General features: G+C 45.0%; 1 protein-coding gene across 1 annotated transcript in view; it reads right to left on the bottom strand.

Annotated features, from left to right (window-relative positions):
- SYNPR (synaptoporin) overlaps positions 1 to 22,387 on the bottom strand; it is a 167,345-nt gene extending 144,958 nt beyond the window's left edge. Inside the window, exons 1-2 of the mRNA XM_056861461.1 lie at positions 22,370 to 22,387; positions 22,155 to 22,220 (exon numbers count right to left, since the gene is read on the bottom strand). Of these exons, the coding sequence (XP_056717439.1) occupies positions 22,155 to 22,220; positions 22,370 to 22,387 (84 nt within the window). The remainder of the gene's footprint in view (positions 1 to 22,154; positions 22,221 to 22,369) is intronic.
- Positions 22,388 to 26,087: the final 3,700 nt, after the last annotated feature.

Genomic DNA, 26,087 nt, shown 5'->3' with positions numbered 1-26,087 from the left:
TAGGCGGGGTGCTCAGCAGGAGCAGGATGGTGGCGGCATCGGAGGAGTCAGGCGGCGGGTAGAAAATGGCGGATTTCGAGGAGCTGCGGGTGAGGGATGGGGGGACTGGAGGCCGTGGTTCCTCTCCTCCGGTGGGGCCCTTTGCCCCTCGCCCTCCCCGCCCTGCGGACACCCCCTTTCCCTTCCCTCCCCCCATTCGGCGGCTTCCATCTTTCCGGCGGGAGAAGGAGTGGAGGGAGGGAGCCTCTCTTCCCTTTCTCCTGCCCCCAGGGATCGTCTCCCGCCCTCCCCCTCAGAGCAGCCTTGGAAGACGGGCTCTGGGGCTGCTGCTGCTGGGCATTCCCCTCCCCCCCCCGACTCCAGTTAAAGGGAATAGGCGAGTAGGTGATGCGAAAGACCTCTGCCTGAGATCCTGGAGGGCTGCTGCCTGTCTGAGTAGACAATACTGACTTTGATGGACCAAGGGTCTGATTCAGTACAAGGCAGCTTCATGTGTTATATCCCCCAAATCTTGTTGGTCTCAAATGTGCTGCTGGACTGCCCGCCGCCCAGCTGGGTGGCGGGGGCTTTGAACTGCTCCACACTGCGGTGTTGGCACTTTGCGATAAATAAGTGGGTTTTGGGTTGCAGTTTGGGCACTCGGTCTCTAAAAGGTTCACCATCACTGACATATACCCTTCTTAAATTACAAAGCAGCTGAAGTACTGATTGTGTACAGCTGCCTTATATGGATTATGGCCTCTGGTATACCTACAGGAGCTCCATGGCGCAGAGTGTTAAGCTGCAGTACTGCAGTCAAAAGCTCTGCTCATAACCTGAGTTAGATCCCGACGGAAGTCTGTTTCAGGTAGCTGGCTCAAGGTTGACTCAGCCTTCCATCCTTCCGAGGTCGGTAAAATGAGTACCCAGCTTGCTGGGGGTAAAGGGGAGATGACTGGGAAGGCACTGGCAAACCACCCCACAAACAAAGTCTGCCTTGGAAACATCGGGATGTGACATCACCCCATGGGTCAGGAATGACCCGGTGCTAGCACAGGGGACCTTTACCTTTTATACCTAGACCAGTATTGCCTGTTCCAACCAGCAGCAGCTCTCAGTCACAGTTAGGGTTGCCAACCTGGCAACCAGCAGGGACTCAAATGGGGCAGGCACATGGTGGCTGTCAGCGATGGTGTGATGTCACTGGAAGTGCATCTTTAAGGAAATAGGAATTGATGGAAACAGATTTTTTTTTAAAAGTGCTGCTGGTGATGGTGGGATGTCACCTCCAGTAAACCCAGAAAAGATGTCATGCCTCTCTAGGAATTGCTGGAAACTCTATGGTTTTACCATAGAGTCTCCCACCACCTGTGGGAGGGCCAGTGGGTAGTTGATGTCCCAGCTCAGCAGGAACATGGCAACCCTAGTCACAGATCTTGCTCAGTCTCAGCTACATTGCATCCTGCAGTAACCAAATAACTGTAGTAACCGAGGGCTGAACTTGCTTTTCCCTCTGTCTTCCTTCCTAGGCTATGAACCCAATTGATCTTGGTTAAGTTTTTTTTTTAATCCTTCCCACTTTTCATTAGTTAAAGTCCAGCATTCATTCAACATCTCCTAATAGCGCCAAATATTTTTGGTAGTTTCCCCATATATCATTTTCCAGTTTATAGCTCCATGAAGCCAAAAATTCTAGCTCACACTGACTAAAGAAAAAATATTATTCTGTTGCATGTTACCTTCTTATGACTAGCAATAAATACCATGAACACCTCCACAGAACAAGGATAAAATCCATATAAATATCAGTCCCCACAAAGACTCCCAAGTGCCATATCTAAACATTACAAGGTTTTGAGGCACATTTATAATTTCAAAGCCACAAAAAAACTTCAGATTCACTTCATCCAAGGAAATACATTTTATTGCAAAGTACTAGCTGCAGCAGAAGCTGGGGCTGGAAGGACAAACATCACAAAGCCAAGGTTTTTTAAAATTCAAATACACAATGCTTTAAATCCTTCCTTTTAGGTTAAAATAATTGCAAGGATTTTCTTTTGGAGTGTTAGGAGGACTTTTCTTCCACTAACTCCATCACCCTTTCCCCCTCCCCTATACTTTTAAGTCCACAATTATATATTTCAAATCCAGTGTTCTACAATATTGCTGCTACAGTTTTAAGTACTTCTTATGCAATAAACATCAAACTGACAGCCCAATAGTTTCACAAGGCACTTGGCCTTTGTTTAGAAAAAGAAAAATTTGTACTGATCTACAGTAAACCTGGTTCTTATATATTTAAATCATTTCTATCTGGCTCTTCTGAAAAAGCCCTGAGAGGCTAACGACATACATAAAAAACAACTGTCACAGTTCAAAATAAAATAATATGATAACCCAACCTCACAATATACAGGATTTACTACTGACAGCAATCAGATCTATAACAACCATGTCCAGATAACCACCAGCATCAGCCTTCAATGACTATACCTAGAAGGTCCATAAAAACAGCCAGGTCTCACATGCCTTTCTAAAAGCCAAGATTTGTCAAATTTCTTCAGGAATGCTGTTCTGTGATTATGGTGAAGCCACAGAGAATGCCTGATCTGTTACCAAGGTTAACTGCAGTGTCCAATGAAAGGGAACAGTTAAAAGATTGTTGAGCAGATCTAAGCATGCAACCAGGGCTATATCAGAAAAGGTAGCCCCTCAGAAGTTTAAGCTCCTGTTTGTGAACAGTTTTGAATATAATAACCAGCATGGTTATGAAAGCCAGTGTGGTGTAGTGGTTGAGAGCAGCAGACTCTAATCTGGTAAACCGGGTTTGATTCCCTACTCCACCACATGAAACCTGCTGGGAGACCTGGGGCTAGTCACAGTTCTCTCAGAATTCTCTCAGCCCCACCTACCTCACAGGGTTTCTGTTGGAGAGGTGGAAGGGAAGATAATTGTAAACCGCTTTGAGACTCCTTAAAGGTAGAGAAAAGTGGGATATAAAAACCTACTCTTCTTCTTCTCCTTGAATTGTACCTGGAAACAAATTAGAAGCCACTGCAGCAGCTTAAAAATGGGTGTCACATGCTCAATTCTACCTACTTCAGTAAGCAGACAAGACTTCTGCACCAGGTGATGTTTCTGAGCTGTGGAGCTGCCACACAGAGTATTACCATAATCAAGCTCAAGGTTATAATACCATGGATCAATGTAGCCAGACCAGCTGGATCTAGAAGGAGGGCAATTTCATTACCAAGTACAGCTGGAAACATTCAGTCTTTGCCACAGCCTACACCAGTTTTTCAAAGAGCAATATAAGGTTCGGAAGCATTCAAGGCTTTTTACATGCTAGTGTAATGTTAAACGATCCAATTCCAAGTAATCAGTTCCCTCTAGAACATCAGCTCTACCAACCATCATCACCCAGATCTTTTCTGGATTCAATTTCATCTTTCTCCCTACCACTGAACTCACCTAGGCATTGATTTAGGACAAAGACAGCTGCATCTGGAGGAGGGCAACCCACTCCTGAGCCTTTTGGCAGTCAGGGATGGCATGGCCAAGGCACTGCTGCAGCGCCTCCTGGCCTCCCTGGTTCCCTGGCCTCCTAAAGGCTGCAAAAAGACTTTTTAAATTTTAAAAAATGGGGCATTTTGCCCCATTGCAAACAGTGAGGCTGCACCAGGAAAAACCTGGTGCAGCAACGCTGTTCCTGGAGGGGGCGTTTCCAGCCTGGAGGGGCTGTGGAAGCTGACTAACATTACCTCTGCCACTGGGAATGCCCCCCACACACATCGGCACCACATGTTTCTTCTGGGATTTTTGTCCTGGAGAGATTGCACCGCTGGGGAAGCAGCGTGTAGCTCCGCGGCGCTCAGGCTCCGACGGAACTGCCCCCGCCACCAGCGCAAGTGCCTCTTATCATGGAACAAGAGGCACTTATTGCTGGCAGCCGGGTCACACCACTTCCTAAGCCCAATAGCCCCCCCCCAACCTCAGGAATGAGCCCTTAGTTAACAAAATGATACCCAGCTGCAAATGTTAAGATGATCTCTTGCAATGGCTTGATGTGAATAAAAAACAGAACTAGAACAATCCTAGCTTTTATTGTAAAAAGCTGAAAAAATAAAATCTAAAATACAAGCGACAAAGTTGTTCACAGATATAGCAGCAATAAAACTGCAAAGTATCTGTGCCCAAATATAAGCAAATGTTTTCAAATGTTAGATATGTCACATGTGACCTGCCGTACTATATCGAAACTGGAATGCTATGGAAGAATGTTACATGGCTGTCTGGGCCTAGCCTGGCAACCTGTGCCTCACTTCAAGTTTAGTTAGTTTTAAAAACTCTCAAAGTCTTGTACAACTGGTTCTTGTAGGTTATCCGGGTTGTGTGACCGTGGTCTTGGTATTTTCTTTCCTGATGTTTCATCCACAGCTGTGGCAGGCATCTTCAGAGGAGTAACACTGAAGGACTGTGTCTCTCAGTGTCAAGTGTGTAGGAAGAGCAATATATAGTCAGAAGGGGGTTGGGTTTGAGCTGAGTCATTGTCCTGCAAAGTATTGAAGGTAATGTGCTAATCATTGTCCTGTAAGTATCAAGATAATGTGCTACATTGTACTTACAGGACAATGATTAGCACATTACCTTGACACTGAGAGACACTGTCCTTCAGTGTTACTCCTCTGAATATGCCTGCCACAGCTGTGGGCGAAACATCAGGAAAGAAAATACCAGGTCCACGGTCACACAACCCGGATAACCTACAAGAACCGATGAACTCTGACCGTGAAAGCCTTCGACAATATCTTATACAACTTTTTAATAAATGAGAAATTTTAAAAAGAAGTTCCCAATTAAGATAGTGACACATTATTACTAATATTCCTTGCCTTTACCCCGTTTGTAGACCTGAGATCTTGAACAATAAAACCATAAAACTTAAATAACACCCATATCTAAAAACACCTCAGTTATTAATATTTTGTTTATTTGCTCATTATGAGTTTCCTCTCAGTTCTGCCCGTTTGCTTGATTTCTGTTCACCAGAGTGGGTATTCCTAGAACATATCTTTTTCAGTTGTGACTATCTTCAGGCGATAGAGATCAGTTCACCTGGAGAAGATGGCCACTTTGGCAATTCACCTGAAGAAAATGGTTGCTATGGCATTGAAGTCCCTCACCTCCCTAAACCTCCTCAGGCTCCATCCCAAAAACCTCCCACCAGTGGCGAAGAGGGTCCTGGCAACCCTAGTTGTGACCATCCTTCAACCAAACACCAGCTCACATATGGAAATGTTCTACCAAAGTGAATGTTATATAAAGGTAAAGGTCCCCTGTGCAAGCACCGGGTCATTCCTGACCCATGGGGTGACATCACATCCTGACGTTTACTAGGCAGACTTTGTTTACGGGGTGGTTTGCCAGTGCCTTCCCCAGTCATCTTCCCTTTACCCCCAGCAAGCTGGGTACTCATAGGAGACATTAAAACTATCTTCATACTATTTCCTTTTTTACTGAAAAGTAACCATAACAAGCTGCCCATTTGAGTGGAAGAAACAGTGCAAGGATGGGTTGCTTAACCTTATCCCTTTCAGGATTCTACTATTTAGAGTTGTAAACTCTGGGTTGGGAAATGCCTGGAGATTTTGAGGGTGGAGCCTGGTGAGGAGAGTTTAGGGAGGTACCTCAGCAGGGTATAACATCATAGAGTCCACCCTCCAAAGCAACCATTTTCTCCAGGGGAACAGATCTTGGTCATCTGGAGAGCAATTGTAATAGTGGGAGATCTCCAGGTGCCACCAGAAGGTGACAGCCCTACTACTATTTGACTGCTCAAACTATCCCCGCTTTCTTTCCCACCTCCAAGAGCTTTCAGAATTTTTCCTGTTGAGAAGAAAAGCAGCTTGGAAAGGAAAATTCTAAGTGGAAAAAGAACAGGATGGGGAAAGCTTTACCTGCCAATTTCTGCCTAGTCTGCAGCATTTCAACACAAGTTAAGACTGAAACATGAATTCATTGCATCAGTTTACTCTTGCTTTACTCTGTTTACTCTTGCTGGACTCCACCTCTTCCAACTGCAATGGAGAAATTTAATGTCTGGATGCTCCCTGACACATTTTTTTAAAAAAATACTTCTCCATGGAAAAATAGCATGCCAAGGGAAACATTTTGTCTTCTCCCCAACACGCTAGTCTTCTATCTGCAGATGGATATATGTATTCAAGCCCCTTTCTGCAGTTAGAAAGTGGAACATGCAGTAAAAGCTTCACCATGCAATTATTCTGCCATTTTAGCACTCAATTATCAATCAGGATGAGTCTAGCGGTTGCACCACTGGGTCAAGACAATTTTAAAGTCAGGAACAAGGCGCGTACAGTTCAAGCATCTGAATGGCACAGTCACTGCATCTCCCAGCAACGTATTGTAAACATTTTTATTATACTGAATTTTAAATGCAGTAATAAATTCCAAGCAGTTGCCATGCTTGTCTGATGCTGCACAGACTAATAAATAAATGTGTTGTGGCATGTATTTTAGTAGGCTACAGCCACACATCTGATGAAATAAATTCTGACCTAATAAAGGTCACATCACAATTTTTAGTCTTTAAAGTGTCATGGGATTCTATCATTTCTGAATTTGTAGCTTCTGAATTTGTAGCTTCTTCACAAAGCCAGTTCTGACAGCCAGATGTTTGTTTATGCTAATTTACAGTAGGGGGTAATGAGTGAGCAAGTCAAACATTTACTTCTGTCATTTTGGTACTGCTATATTATGCAGTATATCTCAATAACAACCCTCTCTTGTCACCATGTCTAGTCACTTAAATGTAAAGGTCATATCATTCTCTGTTCTGTCTTCACTAGAGAAACCCATTTGCACAGCAAATTTTTTAAAAATTGTTCTCCCGTTTCCACAGTCCCTGGTCTCAAATAACTGAGCAGTAATGCCACACAGTTCTCCTTTAAAATAACCCAAAAAGAGCAGAGTATTTTGACTACTGCTTGGTCCAGGTAACTGTTGCGGAACTTCATAATGTGTTATACATATAACATTAAGCAGGATCCGCATCAGCTTCCTTTCTCTGCTTAATACAATTAGGTTTGCAGACAACAGAATAAGGCACAGCACAGGCACAGCAGGAAGTCTCAGCATATAAACATCTGTTTCCTCCTCTCTCTTTCTTCCTTAGAACATTTACCCAGGAAAGATGTGCACCACTGAAACCTTGTATATATTTTGAACAGTAGTTTATCCAGCATGGCACCATTAACTTTGATCAGGAAAAGGATTACTATTTTCAGATACACATTCCCTAGGGAAATTAATGTTGTAAACATATTTTCTCTATTCTGTGATTCTTAAAAGGGGGCCATATGCCACCCATCCTTTAAAGACAATCTACAAATTCATAACTTTCAGGGGCAAATGGGAGGCATTCAGGATTGTAGGGAATGCCTTTCTCCCATTTGCAATGACTTCCACTGGGGATAATTATTTTATACTGCTCATCCCACTCAGAGCATAAAACCCCAGATTTTATCCCAGGCCTATGCCCAGCTTAGAAAATAAAGTGACAAAATATCATTAGAAAATTAATACATATATTCAGGGCAAGAAATGTCCCAGAGTAGCACTGAAAACTCTGGTGCACACTATTAATAGAGGTGATTTATTATATTACAGGGCAAATTGACTGATATGTAGGAGTAATTTGTGGAGGATCACAATAAGCAGGTATATGTGTTTTGGATGTGTTCAAAAACTATTTTGGCACAATGTGAACCAGTTTGTCAATATGTAGTTACATACCACTGGATCCTAAAATACTACTGCTAAGATATTGAAAAGGATTTGTAGCTTTATCAGATTCTGAGTTAGTCTTAATTTCCTTAACAGCTGCTAAGGGGGGCTACTGGGGCATAATAGGAAACCGTCTGTAAAAGACTGTTTGTGTTTGGCATGAAACTTTATTAACTAAATTGACATATCACTGAAAAACGCAGAGAAATAGTTTGCTTTTTGTAAATGATGGGCAATTTTTGTTACGTATTTGAATTAAATGCTTAATGTGGATTGTTATAAAACACCCTTCTCTTTTTCTTTTGTACTGAGGGATTATGTAATATAATATTTGCAATATTAAAAACAATACAGAATAAAATATAATACTGCTCCATGCATGAAACTAGGCATTTCAGGACAAACTACTCTAGCAGAAGCAAAACTGAGCAATAGACTAGGGTGTATTAGAAGCAGCCGTGAAATGACATCATGAGTGTTAAGGCAGTGGTTCTCAGACTATGGGTCATGACTTCCTCACAGATGGGTCACAAAGCCAGGAGGGAAGAGGAAGAACAAGGTGACCTAGCAGAGGGGGTTGAATGGAAAGTTTAAGTTTGCCTCTGTACATGATGTAGGAAATGGCCGTGAAATACAGCCTCTTGGTCGATATTGATATATATTTATGTGAGTGTGTTAAGTGCCATCAAGTTGCTTGCGACTCATGGCAACACTATGAATAAATGTCCTCCAAAATGTCCTATCTTTGACAGCCTTGCTCAGATCTTGTAAACTGAGGGCTGTGGCTTCCTTTATTGAGTCAATCTATCTCGTTGGGTCTTCCTCTTTTCCTGTTGCCCTCAATTTTTCCTAGCATGACTGTCTTTATACATACTAACAATATTTATACATAAAAACAATGCAAAATACAAACTTGCTCATTGTTACCGATTTTGAGTTTTATGCTGGAGAGGGGTTAAGTAGCAAAGAGTTAGACTGCAAGCATGAACCAAAATTTAGAGTAAACTTAGAAAAGTGTCCCACTTCAAATGTTTTGAGAACCAGTGGATTAAGGCAGCACCACATGTATTCAGTAATATTCATATGACACCCCATATGAAGGTTTTGCAGAACCTTCATGGTAAACCTTAGTCTCATCATCTTCTGCCGTACACTCTACAATCATGATTTCTGACAAAGTCAGTTAAGTGCAATTAATGTACAGGCAGCCAGCTAAACTTCCTCTGATGTAGTCATACCAAAGGGTATTCCACCATCTGTAATCGAGCCGACCTGCAATATCTCCTTGCTACCAAATCTGGTAGCCCTGACCTGGATGGCCCAGGCTAGCCTGATCTCGTCAGATCTCAGAAGATAAGCAGGGTCAGCCCTGGTTAGTATTTGGATGGGAGACCACCAAGGAATACCAGGGTTGCTGTGCAGAGGAAGGCACTGGCAAACCACCTCTGTTAGTCTCTTGCCATGAAAACCCCAAAAGGGGTCGCCGTAAGTCAGCTGCGACTTGACAGCACTTTACACACACACCAAATCTGAACACTTCGATTAACTCCTCAGCTTTTTGAACTCTCAGTTGCCTTTGATACAGTTGATTGCTCTCTTCTGCTTGATTCCCTTCATACCCTAGATTTATGTGAATCTGCTTGTAGCTGCTTTTCTTACTACCCAGCTAATCACCCTTTCATTGTTTCCACAGAGGAAACTCTTCCTCAGCTTTTCCTCACTCCATTGGGGTAGCCCCAGGGACCTGTCTTCAGTCATCTTCTATTCTCTCTCTACATACTGTCCCTAAATAACCTCATCAAATCCCATGGCTTTCAGTACTACTTATACACTGATGATATCCAGCTCTCTCTATTCCCTCTGTCTCATCCAACATCTCCAAGTGCCTGTCTAATATTTCCACTTGGATTTCTCTTTACAATCTCAAACTCAATATGTTCAAGACTGAAATTCTTGTGTTTCTTTCCAAGCCTTCCTCTACATTTACATTCTCCACAGAAATCTCGTTTAAAGCAGAAATTTGAGAAGAGGACATTGAATTTCAGGAAACACTGACTTTGGTCAAATACCATAGGCTTGTAAAAGGAACACTCTTATTTCTAATAACATCGACCCTTTTTTCTCTAATCCTTACAACACATAATGTAACACCAACTAGGGTGTTCATATCGATATGCCAAATTAAAACCCTCCCCCCAATACATTTTTGGTATTTTTCGGGGGGGGGGGGTTACCAACAAAAATGGCAGCCAAAAAATGGGGGCCAAAAAAGCAGACTCGAATAATACTGAATTTATTTGGCATTATTCAGGCCACTTGGGCCCCGCTGCCATGTTCGCTGCCATTACCCCCTCCCCTCCCCTCCCCTCCCCACTTACTTACCTGTTTGCTGACTCAGATCCAAGCTGCCAGCCTTCTCCAGAGGCTGGAGAAGGTGGGCGGTGCAGATCTGAGACTCCTGCCTTCCTCTCCATGTTGCTTGCCGGCTCAGGCCTCCACATGGAGGTCTGATCTGGCAAGCAGCTTGAAGAGGAAGCACCTTCCTTTTCAAGCAGCTCGGAGAGGAAAGTGGGGGTGCTTCTGTTGCTGCTGCCTGCCTGCTCTGACTCCATGGGGAGCACAGACAGTGGCAACCAGCATGCCCCTGGCTTCCTATTTCCCACCCCACCCCCAGTATTTTTCAGGTTCAGGTTTGTTAACCAGAAATTTTTTGAAAAATCTGAGTTTTTGGATTTGCTGAAAATTTTCAGGTTTAATAATCTCAAACCCAAAAAATACCGGTGTACACCCCAGCACCAACCAATGTGGTGCTGAAACTGAAAGAACTGTTGCTTTCCTAATGAGATCTTGTCAGAAATTAGATTTGAACTATGGACTTCCCAGCTTCCATAGTTGGCCATGATCCATTTGCTAGACAGAACAGACCTGCTACAGTTTCCACATATATCTATCTCTATCTCAAGATAACCAACAAGACAGAGAAAGGAGACCTCAATTCTCCTTTGACCAAAATCTCTCTGAGGTTTTGAACAAGATCTCCCTGAGGCTCAGTCTAGAAATAAAACAGTTGGGTTGCAATTGCATTGAATATTTCCCCAGTTTCAATTCTTGGTTCAGAGAGTTTTTCCCAAAACAAAGAGACTGTGAACATATTCATCTTTTCCATTACTGCTTTCTCCTGTTTCCCCTGTATATTCCTTCTTTGGTGCCATTTTCCCAAAGGATGAAACATTTTCTTAAGATGGGTTGCAATGTCCATAGATTCCCCCATCCTATTGTCAACCTTCACTATGCCGTCCCTGAGGTTCCACTGGCTTCCCAGTAAGTTCAGTGGGCAGAGGGGATATCAGTGGAAATTACTGTCTCCTCATAAGAAAACATGTCTTTAAGTCTTTGGAACTGTATGGTTGGAGAAAGACCACTGAGTATCCATTGAGTGGATGCAAAATATTTGTTGGGGGGATGCTGGCATCCACCCACTGACAACTGCTCCGGAGTGGGGAGGAGTGAGCACTGGGACCAGAGCTTTGAGGGGGGGGTGAGCCCTTTAAGGACCCACCCAGCATGGGAGGACAGGGGAGACTGGTGGCCATGATGGGGAGCATCTGACGAAGGGAGTTTGACTCTCGAAAGCTTATTATCCCCCCAAAAAAAATATTTTTGGTCTCTATGGTCCCACTGGGCTTGAATCAAGCAAATACATGTTATGCAGACCCTAACACAGTGGAGTATAGCTTTCCTAGAATACTGTTTCGCCCTAATTTGCCCGTGGCATGTGCTGATATGTGTTGGAAATTGAGGCTTGTCTACTTTGATTATCTGAAGATTGCCGTGATAGAAGTTCAAAAGTAAAAGTTTCAGCTACAGATGGAGAGATAAATACAGTGCAGTAGCATTATTTCTACATTAAAGAATTGGCAATTTCTGCCTCAAGACATAATGAATTGCAAATTAAGGAGAGAGAGAGGCAGGGAGAAGAGAGAAGAAAGAGAACTGAAGCATGACTGAAAGCAAAGATGCTTTACTCAGATGTAAGCGAAAACCAGGGATCGATCCACCAACAGGCCTTTCTGCCTGTTTTATTTTTGCTTAATGTTTTCTTTTAGAGACACCTATTCAGATCACAAGCTACATGCCTGTTAGGTTTTGTTGGAGTCATCAAAAAGCATTTTAAAATTAGTAAAGCTGATCTTTCAAGGCTCACTCTGCAGCTTCTAAACAAAACAGAAATCTTTCAACACAAAGTCTAAGTTACCCCCCCTCCCCAAAAAAAAACCCACTTCCACCATAGTGAGTTCTTGAAGGTGCCCTAACAGGTGTAGAACTGTCCAAAGTGAAGGGGCGCCATCAATGGCTACTGAAACCACAGACCTGCTACCAAATCAAACCCTCTGCTCCCAATCCTAAAATTGCCAGTGGGAACATCATCCATCAGGGCAATGGTATAGTCAGTAAAAACTATCCAGGTAAAAGTGATACAAGAGGGTCCCACATTTTGCTGCAGCAGTACGGTGTGTCCCTTCTGGTCCCATCTATTATTAATGTATTTAGATATTTATTCCTTGGTTGTTGTTTTTTCTCCCAAAGTGGCTCATATTGTTCTCCTCTTTTTCATTTTATCCTCACAACAACCACTCTGTGAGATAGGTTAGGCTGAGAGAAAGAGTGAACAGTCCAAGATCACTCAGCAAGCTAACCATGGCATTTGAACCTGGGTCTCCCAGATCCCAGTCTGACACTTTCAGCACTATACAAGCTTTTGTACAGGTGAATGCTACCTGTCTTGGGCGTAGTGGCTTCTAGGCAACTATGTTAGTGTCTCAACATTCAGTTTAGGACAATAAACGTCAAGCTAATCATCGTTGCCTACCATTTCAAAAAAAAGAAAGAAAGAAAGTCCACTATCATTTCCTGCAACCAAGGATAGTGCAATCTATGCAGTTACTCAGTCTTAAGCCCATTGAAATCACTGGGCTTACACTGAAGTAACTCTGCGTAGGATTGTGCCGTAAGTGCATTTAAGGTACCACTCCTGTTACAGAGGCAACTTCTAGCTGGTCCCACTTGATTTATTTGGCAAGGAAACATCAACAAGATTTTCATTTAGTCAACCTCTGTGCTAACAGTATCAAAGACAGGTCAGTTTTGATTAATAAAACTGAGAGAAAGTTGAGAGGTTAAACTACCTCTCTCCTTCTTGTGTGGCGCTGATCCAAATTGGGGGCTTGTACACTTGAAATCTGCCTTTTACAGAACGACAGAGTTCTGTGATCTGTGTCACAACTGTTTGCAGCCCAATTCACAAGACAAGAACAAAACTCATTGTATTATGGAGCCCAGTTCTAGGTTATTCTGAGAAAAAAAATAGATTTTTTTTTCTGGATGTGCACACATGTAGTGGGTGGAGGGTTCAAAGATGTAATACTACAGCTTATTACATGTGTTCAGTTGTGTGATTACAATGATTGTCTACAGCCCAGTGGTGTAATCATAATGACCCCGTGAAGCCAGCAGTCAGTCACAGATTCATGGATGCAACATATGCAGTCTCCAGTTAAATGCCTGGAGAGAACTACTTCTCATGCACTACAAGTTACGTGCCACAGATTTTTTCCCCAGTCCACTTCCTTCCACCACCCAGTTAAGAGGTGATTCACGCATTACAAAGTCCATATGGCAAGCACGTGGCCACTATGAGGCCTCTGAGTAAGATGTGTCAGGAACTCAAATTCCAGGTGTGCTTGGACCAAGTTCTGATCAGGAATGCAGCATGTGTGAAGAGAATTCAGCCTTCCCCACTATGCCAGTTTCCTGACCAGAAATGGTCCTGGGGAGCTGTTAGTTGCTCCATTGGGGGAAAGTCACATGTAGCTGTACAGATAGATAAGTTTTCCCAATGAGCAAATAGTGGCACTCCAGGGCCATTTCAGGTCAGGAAATGAAACTCTTGCTCCTCACATGCCCCAATCCCAATCCAAATCAGGCCCTCATGAATTTCTAGCTGGGGACTCGCAGGACACATCTGCAGAAGTCCACATAGGAGACACATGGACTCAGTATTGTGTTAATCACTCCTCATCCTCCCTGCCCACCTAACACTCCTGTCACTTAACCCCTCTGCCTGTCAGCAACCGCTCGTATTCTGAGGAATATTAAATACATTCCAGTTTTGATTCCTTGGCAATGACAGGCAGACATCTTTGTATGCAGCACAATGAGGAGGTAAAATGGCTTGTACTGCTTCAGAATGCAGGTGAGGGATCATCTTTTAAAAACTGCCGTTTACAAGATTATGTAAACAAGGTTCACTCTCTCTCAGTAAGAAACAGTCTAACATACTGTGTCTGTGTCTTTGCAACTTCTCCTTCAACCCAGAACTCCCACTAACAGCAGGCAGGGCATTGGGTATTTTTAAGAAGATCTAAGCAAGCTCCAGTCTCCTCACAGGCACAGAAAGAACTATGCTTAGCTAGAAAGACACACACGCCCCCTTTACATGTGCCTAAGTCAGCACACTTGTGATGATCTGAGTTTGCTTCCAAGGAAATCCCAGTACTCAAGTTTTCCACTCTTGATGGTGTCTGTGATGTCATGGTTAAAAACATACAAGTAACATCTCCTGTGGGTCTGGATGTTGTCTGTATGGTTGCTGTTAACCATAATAAAGGCATCCGCACAAATGACAGGGTTACCAACAGGCTGGAATAAAAATGCCCTGTCCCTATAACAGAAGCTTAATGTGTGGAAATGGACAGCTGAAACTTTTCATGGCCTGGAGATAAAGAACATCACCTGATTAATAGAAGACGAGTTGGTTTTTATACCCCGCTTTTTCTCTACCTTTAAGGAGTCTCAAAGAATCTCACAATTACCTTCCTTTCCCTTCCCCACAACGAACACTTTGTGAGGTAAGTGGGCCTGAGAGAGTTTGCAGCTCCTGCTGCAGTCGTCTTGTTTGTGGCTTTCTAGAGGCACCTGGTTGGCCACTGTGTGAACAGACTGCTGGACCTGATGGGCCTTGGTCTGATCCAGCAGGGCCTTTCTTATGTTCTTAAGTTCTTATGACTAGACCAAAATCACCCAGCAGGCTTCATTGTGTAGGAGTGGGGAAACCAACCCAGTTCACCAGATTAGAGCCCACCGCTCATGTGGAGGAGTGGGGAATCAAGCCTGGTTCTTTAGATTAAAGTCCACTGATCCTAACCACTATACCTAGCTGGCTCTTGTGTTAATGAGGTGTTATTTAAGAGACAGGACACTGACAACCCTAGGCAGCTGACAACCCTAATGGCTGCCTTTACACATACTGAGACCAGAATAGGACAAAGTACAGAGATGAGGGCAACAGTACTACTTGGGCTGCATAAAAGGGACATACTGAGTACAGTCGTATCTCTTTTAACATTGTAGTTAATGTTCCTGAAAAGAGATTGCTAAGTGAAACAGCTCACGTGCACAGCAGAGGCTAATCTGGTGAACTGGATTTGTTTCCCCACTCCTACACATGAAACCAGCCGGGTGACCTTGGGCTAGTCACAGTTCTCTGCGAACTCTCTCAGCCCAACCTACATCACAGGGTGTCTGTTGTGGGGAGGAGAAGGTGATTGTAAGCCAGTTTGATTCTTCCTTAAGTTGTAGAGAAAATCAGCATATAATAACCAACTCTTCTTTTTCTCTGTAAAAGCTACCAATAATGCTAGTTATCATAGGGATTATATTCACAGAATCACTATTTGTTAAGCAACATACCAGGTTAGAAGGTGGCAACTAGAGGAGGTGTTACTACCAGCTGATAGCCTCCTGAGCTGGAGTATCCTGCGAAGCCTCTCCAGGTTGCCTTCCATGTTGAGGCTTCCTCATACATAGGACAACTATGACTACCTCTTCTGTCAGCCCTGCAGCTCCTGCTGAAACCCCATACCTATTTGTGCAGGTGTTTTACTGAGCTTTGACATAGTTGGGAGGTGTCCATCCCACCCACAACAATGTCACATCACTTTCAACCTAGCCATGTTGGTTAGCCATTGGTCCATGGTTGGACCAATCATGCCACAAAACCACCACCCAGCCCCCTTTCCCACTTTTTATTTAAAAAAATACACACAGGATAAAGAGTGGCTATAATGAACAAGCTTTATAGGAGTCATTACTGTATAGGGGATATTCCTGTATAATGCATGACAAGCACAGCAAATGATTCATCAATTCTTTAGTCCCCCCAAGCCAACTCAAAGTCATGACAGTACTGCTGCTGACAACAGAGAATCTAATCTCAATATGTGGGATCGATATAGGATTCACAACTTAGTCCTGAGTGTTAGTTGTTCTGTTTGCTACCCAGTATTTGCTCTCAGATGCAGGCCCTCTTTAGCCACTGCAAGAAACGGAGTCGTCTGACTTCCTGTGGCAAAGATAAACATGAATTTGCCATGCAGATCCCTATTACAAACTCAGCAGCCTGTTCTAATAACTCTAAATACCCTGAATACCTTAATGCTTCACGTATTAGTAGAAAGCCAGGAAACAAAATGGAACAGCTTAATTCCACTGCAATCAGCACTTTTTTTAAAAAAAAAAAAGAGGCAAAAAGAAAAACTGGTCATATTGCATGCATTTAAGACACAAACTGATACAGCTGTAAATCTGGCAATTAAGGGACATAATTGGTCTGTTCTGAGCAAATGTGCCAATGGCTTCCAACTGGCACAGAAATTTACCACAACACAACTCAGTGGAAGGTTGTTGGTTTGTTATTTTAAGTTCTAAATGGCAGCCAGTCTGGAGCATTAAGAGCAAGAAAAATGAAAGTGGAATTCCAAAGTCATTAAGCAGAAGGGCAAATTAATACGACAGAACTGTAAACACAGAGTAGTGGGGGGGGGGGAAACAAAGCAAGGCATGCAAAATGTTATCACTTGAGTGTTTACAAAGCTTTCCAACAACAGCCTGGTTTGTTTCCACCTGGAAATTAGCCAGTAAAAAGAAGTTTAATGATTTTTATGCAAGTTATTTTAAATGGCCTATTCGACCAGAAACAGCAACATTTAAATGTGAAAAATAATATACATTGTTTTAAAAAACAGTAAATTAGATTCTCATGGCCAAAATCTGCCCAGGGCCTCATTCATGCCATGAGTATTCAGGATCAATACAACAAAATGACTGCTGGGTCCCAAGCAAGAACAATCCTGGTTGAATACAATTATGCCATTCACTCCAGAAGAACCAGACTGTTGCAATGCTAATGTCGATAAACTTAATGCATATCAGTCCACATAATCATAACCTACTTCCTATTGGAGTGGGTTCTCCATAGGGATGAATAGCCCTCCCTTAATTGTCCACATGGAGTCATGCTTTTCTCCCTCTCAAGTGTATCACATTGCTGAACCAAAAATCCAGAAATACATGGGGTTCCTGGGGCTGGAGAAGGAATTTGTCTTTCAAGTCTTCTCTTCCATCTCTCTCTGTCTTCTACATTTTTATCCTGTCCTCCTTCTGAAGAGCCCAGGGCAGTATGCAAGGCTCTGTTTTCCCTATTTATCCTCACAACAACCACATGAAGCAGATTACGCTGAGAGAATATGACTGGCTCAACATCATCCAGAGAGCATCTTGTCATCACAGGTAACTGTCTTCAGCAGACTATCAACAGGTTTTTTTTTTTGGTGGGGGGGAGACACACTCTCAAGATATTCACGTTTTCCCCCTTTGAATAGTCCAACCCACACTGCTATGCTTGACCTGGAAACAGAAGCAAGGTGCTGCTGCAGTCTTGTTTGTGGGCTTCCTAGAGACACCTGGTTGGCTACTGTGTGAACAGGCTGCAAGACTTGATGGGCCTTGGTCTGATCCAGCATGGCTTTTCTTATGTTCTTATGCTCCCTTCAGTTCATCTTGGCATACTGGCAGGAGTGGGGAAAGGAAGATGGAAGGAAGGTCCATTTCTTCTTCATGGGAAATTGACTTCCATTTGTGAGCTCTCTTGTACCCTTTCTTTCATGGCCTAGATTTCCCCTTCCAAGGTCCTATTCCAGGCAGCACTGCAGGACACAGGAAGCACATCGACTGATCTGGAATACTCACTGTGGAGCTGTAGTACAGCTCAGCATTTGAGGGCTCAACTCACATAAGAAGAAGGAAAAGTAAAAGTAGTAGTGAATTTATTTTTCAAGAAATCTCAAATATGTACAAAAGGACTGATTGTTTCTTCATTTTTAACTCATGGGGTATCCCCCCCCCAGGGTAAACATGGAAATATATGTAACACTTATTTTCTTATCATATTTAAACATTATGTAAGTATGCAATTTATGTTTAACTTTTCATGCAATGCATACAGTTGAGTATGTTTACAAACTTCAGAACTGCAAGTCATTTCATTTTATTTAAACCATAATTACAAATATGCCCTGTGTGATTGATGAAATAGCAAGCTAAGACATTTTGGAGTTAGATCTTGCCAAAAGAAAGTCTGAAGAATAGAAACTATCAATATATTTGTAATCCAAAGGGCTTGAACACAAGTCTCTATATACATTATCCAAAAACAGAAGACACTCACATAGAGCTTGTAAAAATCAACATCCTGACAAATAAGGCTGAATATAGTCTGACAAAAGTTCCTACAAGAGAAGGCTAAATATAGTCTGACAAAAGTTTTTACAAGAGCTGAAAGCACTTTGGGAGATACTGGTGTGCACACTTTCTTTTGTTCTACTCACACCTCACAAAGTTATGTATCATCATGCATAGTTATTACAACGCATTTTTAAGAAAAAAAATGCAGTTACAGCAATCTTTTAAAACCTTGTTTTAAAAATCATTTCAGTTATTATTTTCAAAGACAGAATATTTCATGTATTTATACTACTTCCACCGCAAAAACAGAAAAGTAAAAACAAAAACAGGTTTTTCCCCAAACAATGTTTCTGTTGTTTTCTTAGGCCTTCAGATCTTTAAGTAGAACCAACAGTACAAAACATTACCCCCCAAATAGATTTATCTCCATCAAAAAGTTATATCAAATCAATATAAACAATGCACTGGTTATATGATACAAAACACAAAAATCCCTGTAACTGACCATAAACCAGTCACATCTAGATTCTTTCCTTTCTAGTACAAAAGACATTTCATATAGGAACCCCAAATATCTTTCAATATGTAAAATAGCTAAGGTATAATGGCTGCAGCTTTGGTTTGCCATAGAACAAATATAGATTTGTCCATAAGCTCAGCAAAGACAGGCAGATATCCATGTGATATAAAGTCAGTGCCTAAATTGTAACTAGAAACAAACAGTTAGTTTGAAGGACCGACTTGACCTTTAGGGACTTTCATTGAGATCTTCTACCTGGATGGCGAGTTTCAGGAGCTGCACAGACAAGCTTCACATGACTCCTCCTGATGAGACCATAATTACAATCCAATTTACAGTCAAACTGTACAGAAAGTTTTTTGACTATACCCATCAGATGGCACAAAGATTGTCTAGTCATATGTGAGGCCTTCCCAGCTCTTACCAACAGCCACCTTGTCTACTCCTCTTTGGTGGTCTTCAGACTCTGCATAAACCACGAGGCAACTCCTACCCAACTCCTACGTCATCCTTGAAACACAGAACACATGCCAGGATTTCACTACTCACTGGAGAAGCTCATAGGGTAGTCCAAGTACTGATAGCTAATGCCAATGGACTTGAACTAGCATTGCCTTCAGAGATCATTTCTATATTTAAAAAACTGGACCAAAAGACATCCATTCACAACAAACGATCCCCAGCCAGTGGCAGGCTGTTCCTACTGAGCATTCTCAACAGCAGCCAAAACTTTTAAAGTTTTTTTTTTAACAGAAGACATGATTATTGGAAGAAAATAATAGAACAACAATTAACACATCATTGTCTCATTTTTCTTTCAGAGAGATATAGATATTTTAAAATTTCACACAATATCAAAACAAACTGATCTGGAAGTGTTTCCTAACTGCATAAGTGGCAGGAGCCAAAATAACTAGCAATGCATAATACTTGATTCTGGAAGCCTTAGGGAGAAAGTACAGCATTTCAGTATTGTGCAGCAAACAACACTGTATGCTCAAGCATGCTCAGAAATGCCATTAAACATAACAAAAAGGTGTACTGAGCAAACAAACAACACTTTGCTTCTCCAAAGATATTGTGGACATCAACACCAGCCTCAGATATCTATACATTCATCAGATATGTAAACAAACACATTCATGACACACACATATATATTACATAATTCCTAGCCATTCCATGTTAGGGGAAATATGATTAATCCTCCATGACATGCTCTGAACTTTCCGTTCAGATAAGTTCTTCCTCCTCCTTCAGACCTACTGGCAATGGATGTCATTTGACCTGCAGACTTCACTCCGAATAACCATCAGAGAAGCCAACAGTGGCATTATTCTTCCAACCAATTATCTGCCTGCATTTTACTGCTCAAGCCCAGAGACTAGTTTGCTAAATGCATAATAAGGCGAGAGGGAGAAGGAAGATTTGATAATAGTGAGGAAATAATGTCTCCACTTTGAACTTAAATGAACACTGACTGCGCATTCCTTGGACAACACTGGACAAAACCAAGCCAAACACAATGGCTGGGCTCTTGTACTCTGGGCAGAAACACCAGAACGTTAAAGAAGGAGAAGCGAGCTACCCTTTCACAGGTATATAGGGTCAGGAGAACATGTTGTCAGAATAAGAGGGGAGCGGTTAGATGGCTTTTAGGAAGCGGCAGTTGCTACAAAGTAGAAAGGATGTAGAGGCTCTTGGATCAGTTCAGGAACCATTCTTTCACCGGTCAGTCCTGCTTCAAGTAACTCTTACTCTGGCCCATCCCTCCTAGTTTCTATACCTGCTGGGAACATCCCCCTTCCCCGAACCAGAAGAAGAGTTGGTTTTTATATGCCAACATTCTCTACCACTTAAGGGAGACTCAAACCAGCTTACAATCACCTTCCCTCCTCCCAACAGACACCCTGTGAGGTAGATGGGGCTGAGAGAGCTATGACAAGCCCAAGGTCACCCAGCTGGCTTCCTGTGTAGGAGGGGGGAAACAAAGCCAGTTGGCCAGATTAGCCTCCGCCGCTCATGTGAAGGAGTGGGGAATCAAACCCGGTTCTCCAGATCAGAGTCCACCACTCCAAAGCGTTACACCACCCTTGCTCTTACCACAAAGGGTAAGGTTCACTTCTTCCCAGGCTCACATCCCTTTCCCACAGAACTTCGACCTGGAACAGGATTTCCCAGAGAGGAAGCCTTGGGAACATGCCCCTGAGCCAAAACTCTCTCCTGGAAGAAAGAGGGGTGTGTGTTTGCTGCTGCCTAGGGAGCCAGGAGTCCCAGCACCTTCCATCTGCAAGCACTTCCACCCCCACCCCATGCGAGTAAAAAAAACCCACTGGGTTTGCAAACAGGGGCGAACCCAGGTTTTTTTTTACTCGCATGGGGTGGGGGTGGAAGTGCTTGCAGATGGAAGAGAAAGAGACAGCCTCGGGAACGGCAGGGGACACCCGAAGACGAAGGGCCAAGGGCCACGAACAGGGGGCGACCCGGGAAGCCCCGCCCTTCTCGCCCACCAGCGCGCCGCAGGGTTCCCCAGAGGCCGGGCAGGGGCTTCCCCCCACCCCAGCCGAACTCCGCACACCTGCCGGCCCCGGGAGAGCCCAGAGCTCCAGCCCGCCCCCGCTATCCCCTCACATGAACACATGAAGCTGCCTTATACTGAATCAGACCCTTGGTCCATCAAAGTCAGTATTGTCTACTCAGACCGGCAGCGGCTCTCCAGGGTCTCAGGCAGACGTCTTTTACATCACCTACTTGCCTAGTCCCTTTAACTGGAGATGCTGGGGATTGAACCTGGGACCTCCTGCATGCCAAGCAGACGCTCTACCACTAAGCCACTGCCCCACTCCATGGCTCTCCAGGGTCTCAGGCGGAGGTCTTTCGCATCACCCACTTGCCTAGTCCCTTTAACTGGAGATGCCGGGGATTGAATCTGGGACCTTTCGCATGACAAGCAGATGCTCTACCACTAAGCCACGGCCCCACTCCATGGCTCTCTGGCAGAGGTCTTCCGCATCACCCACTTGCCTAGTCCCTTTAACTGGAGATGCCGGGGATTGAACCTGGGACCTCCTGCATGCCAAGCAGAAGCTCTACCACTAAGCCACGGCCCCACTCCATGGCTCTCCAGGGTCTCAGGCGGAGGTCTTCCGCATCCCCCACCTGCCTAGTCCCTTTAACTGGAGATGCCGGGGATTGAACCTGCATGCCAAGCAGGTGCTCTGCCCCTGAGCCACGGCCCCTCCCCTCCGCCGCGGGCGCTCCGACTTACCCACTCCAGCACCCTCAGGAAAGCCAGGGGCTCCTTCACCGCCTTGAAACTCCCCTTGGAGGCCAGCTGGGGGGAAGAGGAGAGAGGGGGGAAGGGGAGGGTTACAGCCCGCTGGAGGGCAAGGCGGCGGGGCGAGCCTGCTCTCCCCGGCGGGCGGGCGGGCGGCCGGCCAGCCCCCCCCCCTCCCCGCCCTTTGCAGGCGCGCCCCGCGTTACCTGGTTGACCGTCTCCATCCCGTTCGGGGCGCGAAGTTCAGCTCCAGGTGCCAGGAGCGCGCGCCGAGGGAGGCGCGGTGTGTGTGTGTGTATGTGTGTGTGTGGGGGGGGGGGGCGCTGGCTGGCCGGCCGGCCGGCGCCGAGGAGCCCGGGCGAGCGCGAGGCGAAGGCGAAGCTCCCTGCCAGCGTCCACGCCCGAGCCGAGCGCGCGGGGCGGAGGGGGGCGGGCTGGCCGGGCTCGCGGCTCTGCCTCGCGCCGAGCCTCGCCGCGCGCGTGTGTTGGTGCGCGCGCGTGTGCCCGCGCGCCACTGGCCCGGGCCGCCGGCCGAGGGGTCCGGGGCGAGGCGCGCGCGCGGGCAAGGCAGGAGGATCTCTCCGGGTCCCCTCAGCCGGCTAAAGGAGCCCAAAGAAGAATAAGAGTCGGTTCTTTACCCCCCGACTTCCTCTACCGCTCCAGGGAGACTCAAAACCGGCTTACAGTCCCCTCCCCACAACAGACACCCTGTGAGGTGGGTGGGGCTGAGAGAGAGTGACTTGCCCAAGGTCACCCCGCTGGCTTCGTGTGGAGGAGTGGGGGGGGGGGCAATCCAATGCGTCAGATTAGCGCCCGCCACTGTTATGGAGGAGCGGGGACTCCAACCCGGTTCTCCCGGTCAGAGTCCGCCGCTCCACACGCTCTCGCCCGCCGCCCCCCGCTGGCTTTCAGGAGGACCGCCTGGGGCGCGGGGAGCTGGAGAAAGGTGCTGGGGCGGGGTCGGCTCTGCGCCCGGGCTTGTCGTTTCCCGCGCTCAGTCCCAGGGCAGCCCCCGCCGCGTGGTCGCCGGACGTCACGCGGGAAAGCCCGACTGAAAACAGCAGCGACGCCCCCGCCGTTCCCGCCCCCGGCTGCTATGAGCGCCCCCGCCGGCGGAGGGGGACGGCTGTCAAGCTCTCTGGAGGGAGAGCCGCGTCCAGCCTGGTCAGCCGGGAAAGCCCGGGCAGCCTCAGCCACTGAACGCGGGGCTGATCGCGCAGCCCGCCTGCGCGCAATCGGAGCCCGAGGGTGGTGACTGAAAAGTCCGCCCTAGCAGTTTAGAGGGGCCGTGGCCCAGGGGTAGAGCGTTTGGTTGGCATGCAGAAGGTCCCAGGATCAACCCCCGGAATCTCCAGTTAAAGGGACCGGGCAAGTAGGCGATGTGAAAGACCCCTGCCGGAGAGCCGTGGAGAGGGGCCATGGCTCAGTGGTAGAGCCTCTGCTTGGCATGCAGAAGGTCCCAGGTTCAATACCAAGCATCTGCATGTAAAGGGACTAGGCAAATCGGTGACTGACTTCGATGGACCAAGGGTCTGGTTCGGTATAAGGCAGCTTCATGTGTTCACAAGAGGGGAGCCTTAAGGTTGGGCTGCTGCCCCCTTTTCCTGGGAGTAAGCGCTGTTGAACTGGGTGAGCATCCGCTTGTCATGCAGAAGGTCCCAGGCTCAGTCCCAAACATCTCCTGCTAAAGGGACTAGGCAAGTAGGCGGTGTGAAAGACCTCTCTGCCTGAGACCCTGGAGAGCAGCTCCCGGCCTGAGTGGACAATACTGATTTTGATGGACCAAGGGTCTGGTTTAGTATAAGGCAGCTTTCATGTGAGATGTTTTGCCTGGGATTGGGCTGCATGGGAGGGAATAGCCATGGAAACCCCAAGTTGGTTATAAGCTTAGGGCTGTGTGTGTGTGTGTTAAGTGCCATCAAGTCACTTCCGACTCATGGTGACCCTATGAATGAAAGTCCTCCAAAATGTCCTATCTTTGACAGCCTTGTTCAGATCTTGCTAACGGAGGGCTGTGGCTTCCTTTATTGAGTCCGTCCATCTCTTGTTGGGTCTTCCTCTTTTCCTGCTGCCCTCATGACTGTCTTTTCCAGTGACTCTTGTCTTCTCATAATGTGACCAAAATACGATAGCCTCAGTTTAGTCATTGGGGCTATGGGGACTGAATTTTCTGTGCACTTGCAGTTGTCAAAGTGGAGAGATGGTGTTTTCACCCCTTGGCTAGCGGGTGCAGAGTGAGTGTCCTTTGGAAGGAGTGTGACAGATAGTTGGAGCTAAGAACCTGCCTCTTGTGCTAAATCCACCTGTCTCTGTATTAAAGAAGACACTTTCTGTAATGCGCTTCACACCATCTGGATAAACACAGCATTCCCATTTTTTCCAGGTGCCACGCTTTGAAACTTGTATTTTCCATGCTACCTGTCACCTTGAAGCTTAAAGGGCATCCTTCAGGATAGAGAGAACCATGATAACACTCAATTTTGAAGCACATGCCTTGAATCCCAAATGGAGTCTTCCTTTGGGATCCTGATTGCACTCGCAATTCTGTTCAAACACAAAAAGACTTGTCATGAACAATCATTAAGCTGACGGTGTAAGAATGGCCCAAGGTCACCGAGCAAGCTTCCTGGGAGAGTGGGGGGTTTGAATTTGGGTCTCCCAGATCCTAGTCTGACACTCTACCCCCTACAACCCACTGGCCCCCCTCTCAGAGCATTCAGTATTAAGTTGTTGTGAGAACTTGACCGTTTTGCTGCTTATGGTGTTGATGCTACTGTTAATTGTATGGCGTTTTAATGATTATTTTTAATGGTTTTGTGTTAAATATTTGTTGTGAACAGCAATTTGTTGTGAGAAGCTATGAAACCTCAACATATAGTATTGTTCAAGTATCGCAAAATAAAGTAAATAAATAAAAAGCCTCAAAGAATGATAGTCAGAGATCCACTACTCATCCAGCAAGTACACAGCATTATCATTAAATTCCACCCAAATTACTAGTAGAAGTCTTTTGGATGGAGGAGGAGGATTTTGTGTTGGTTTTTGTCCCAGGATGGGAGGGAGAAAATTCCTTTGTGGTGTAGTGATTAAGAGCAGTGGACTCTAATCTGGAGGACCGGGTTTGATTCCACACTCCTCCACATGAGCGGCAGACTCTAATCTGGTAGGTTTCCCTACTCCCACACATAAAGCCAGCTGGGTGACCTTGGGCTAGTCACAGTTCTCTTCGAGCTCTCTCAGCCTCACCTACCTCACAGGGTGTCCTCCTCCTGTTTGCTGTGTGTTCCCAATTGTCATGGAACATTTGGAATCTCTGAAATGCTGACACTACTGTCAGAATAGCTTGCATGATAAATCTAAATTCAAACACTCCTGTATTGTTTTAAAACAAGCCCTGAAAATGGTAGAAAACAAAGGAATAGCACAAGAACACTGTATGCAAAACATTGGAAAGATAAGAAAACATCAACATTACAAGAATGATTACTAAAATGTATGAATATGCAGACATTGCAAGACTTTCGAATCCGTTGAAGAAGAAATCGCTGGAGGAGCACGAACAGAGATGGCAACCATTTTATGATGGATACACTGTGAATTTAGGGTAGAAATAGCATGAGTTTTCTGTTATAGATTAGAACAGTTATAAGATGCAGTTAAACTATGCAAATAGATGTCAAAAGATAGAAATGAAAGACTTGATATTTGATACTTAAGAATAATGGGATAGAGTTGGAGGGCGCGTCCTGGATGCCGACCCAGCAAGATTTGTAAAACCTATTATCCTTTTCCCATTTCCACTTTTTCTCTTTTGTATCCCTTAAAACTTAATAAAATATATAATAATAAATAATAATAATAAATAATAATATAAATGAACTGAAGGAAAAACCCTGACAAAAATGACAGCATCTGGCTAACAGC

The sequence above is a fragment of the Euleptes europaea genome, chromosome 1 (genome assembly GCF_029931775.1).
Source record: "Euleptes europaea isolate rEulEur1 chromosome 1, rEulEur1.hap1, whole genome shotgun sequence".
In the NCBI taxonomy this organism is placed as follows: Eukaryota; Metazoa; Chordata; class Lepidosauria; order Squamata; family Sphaerodactylidae; genus Euleptes; species Euleptes europaea.
Note: the sequence above shows the minus strand (reverse complement) of the source record. Positions and strands in the feature narration are given on the sequence as shown.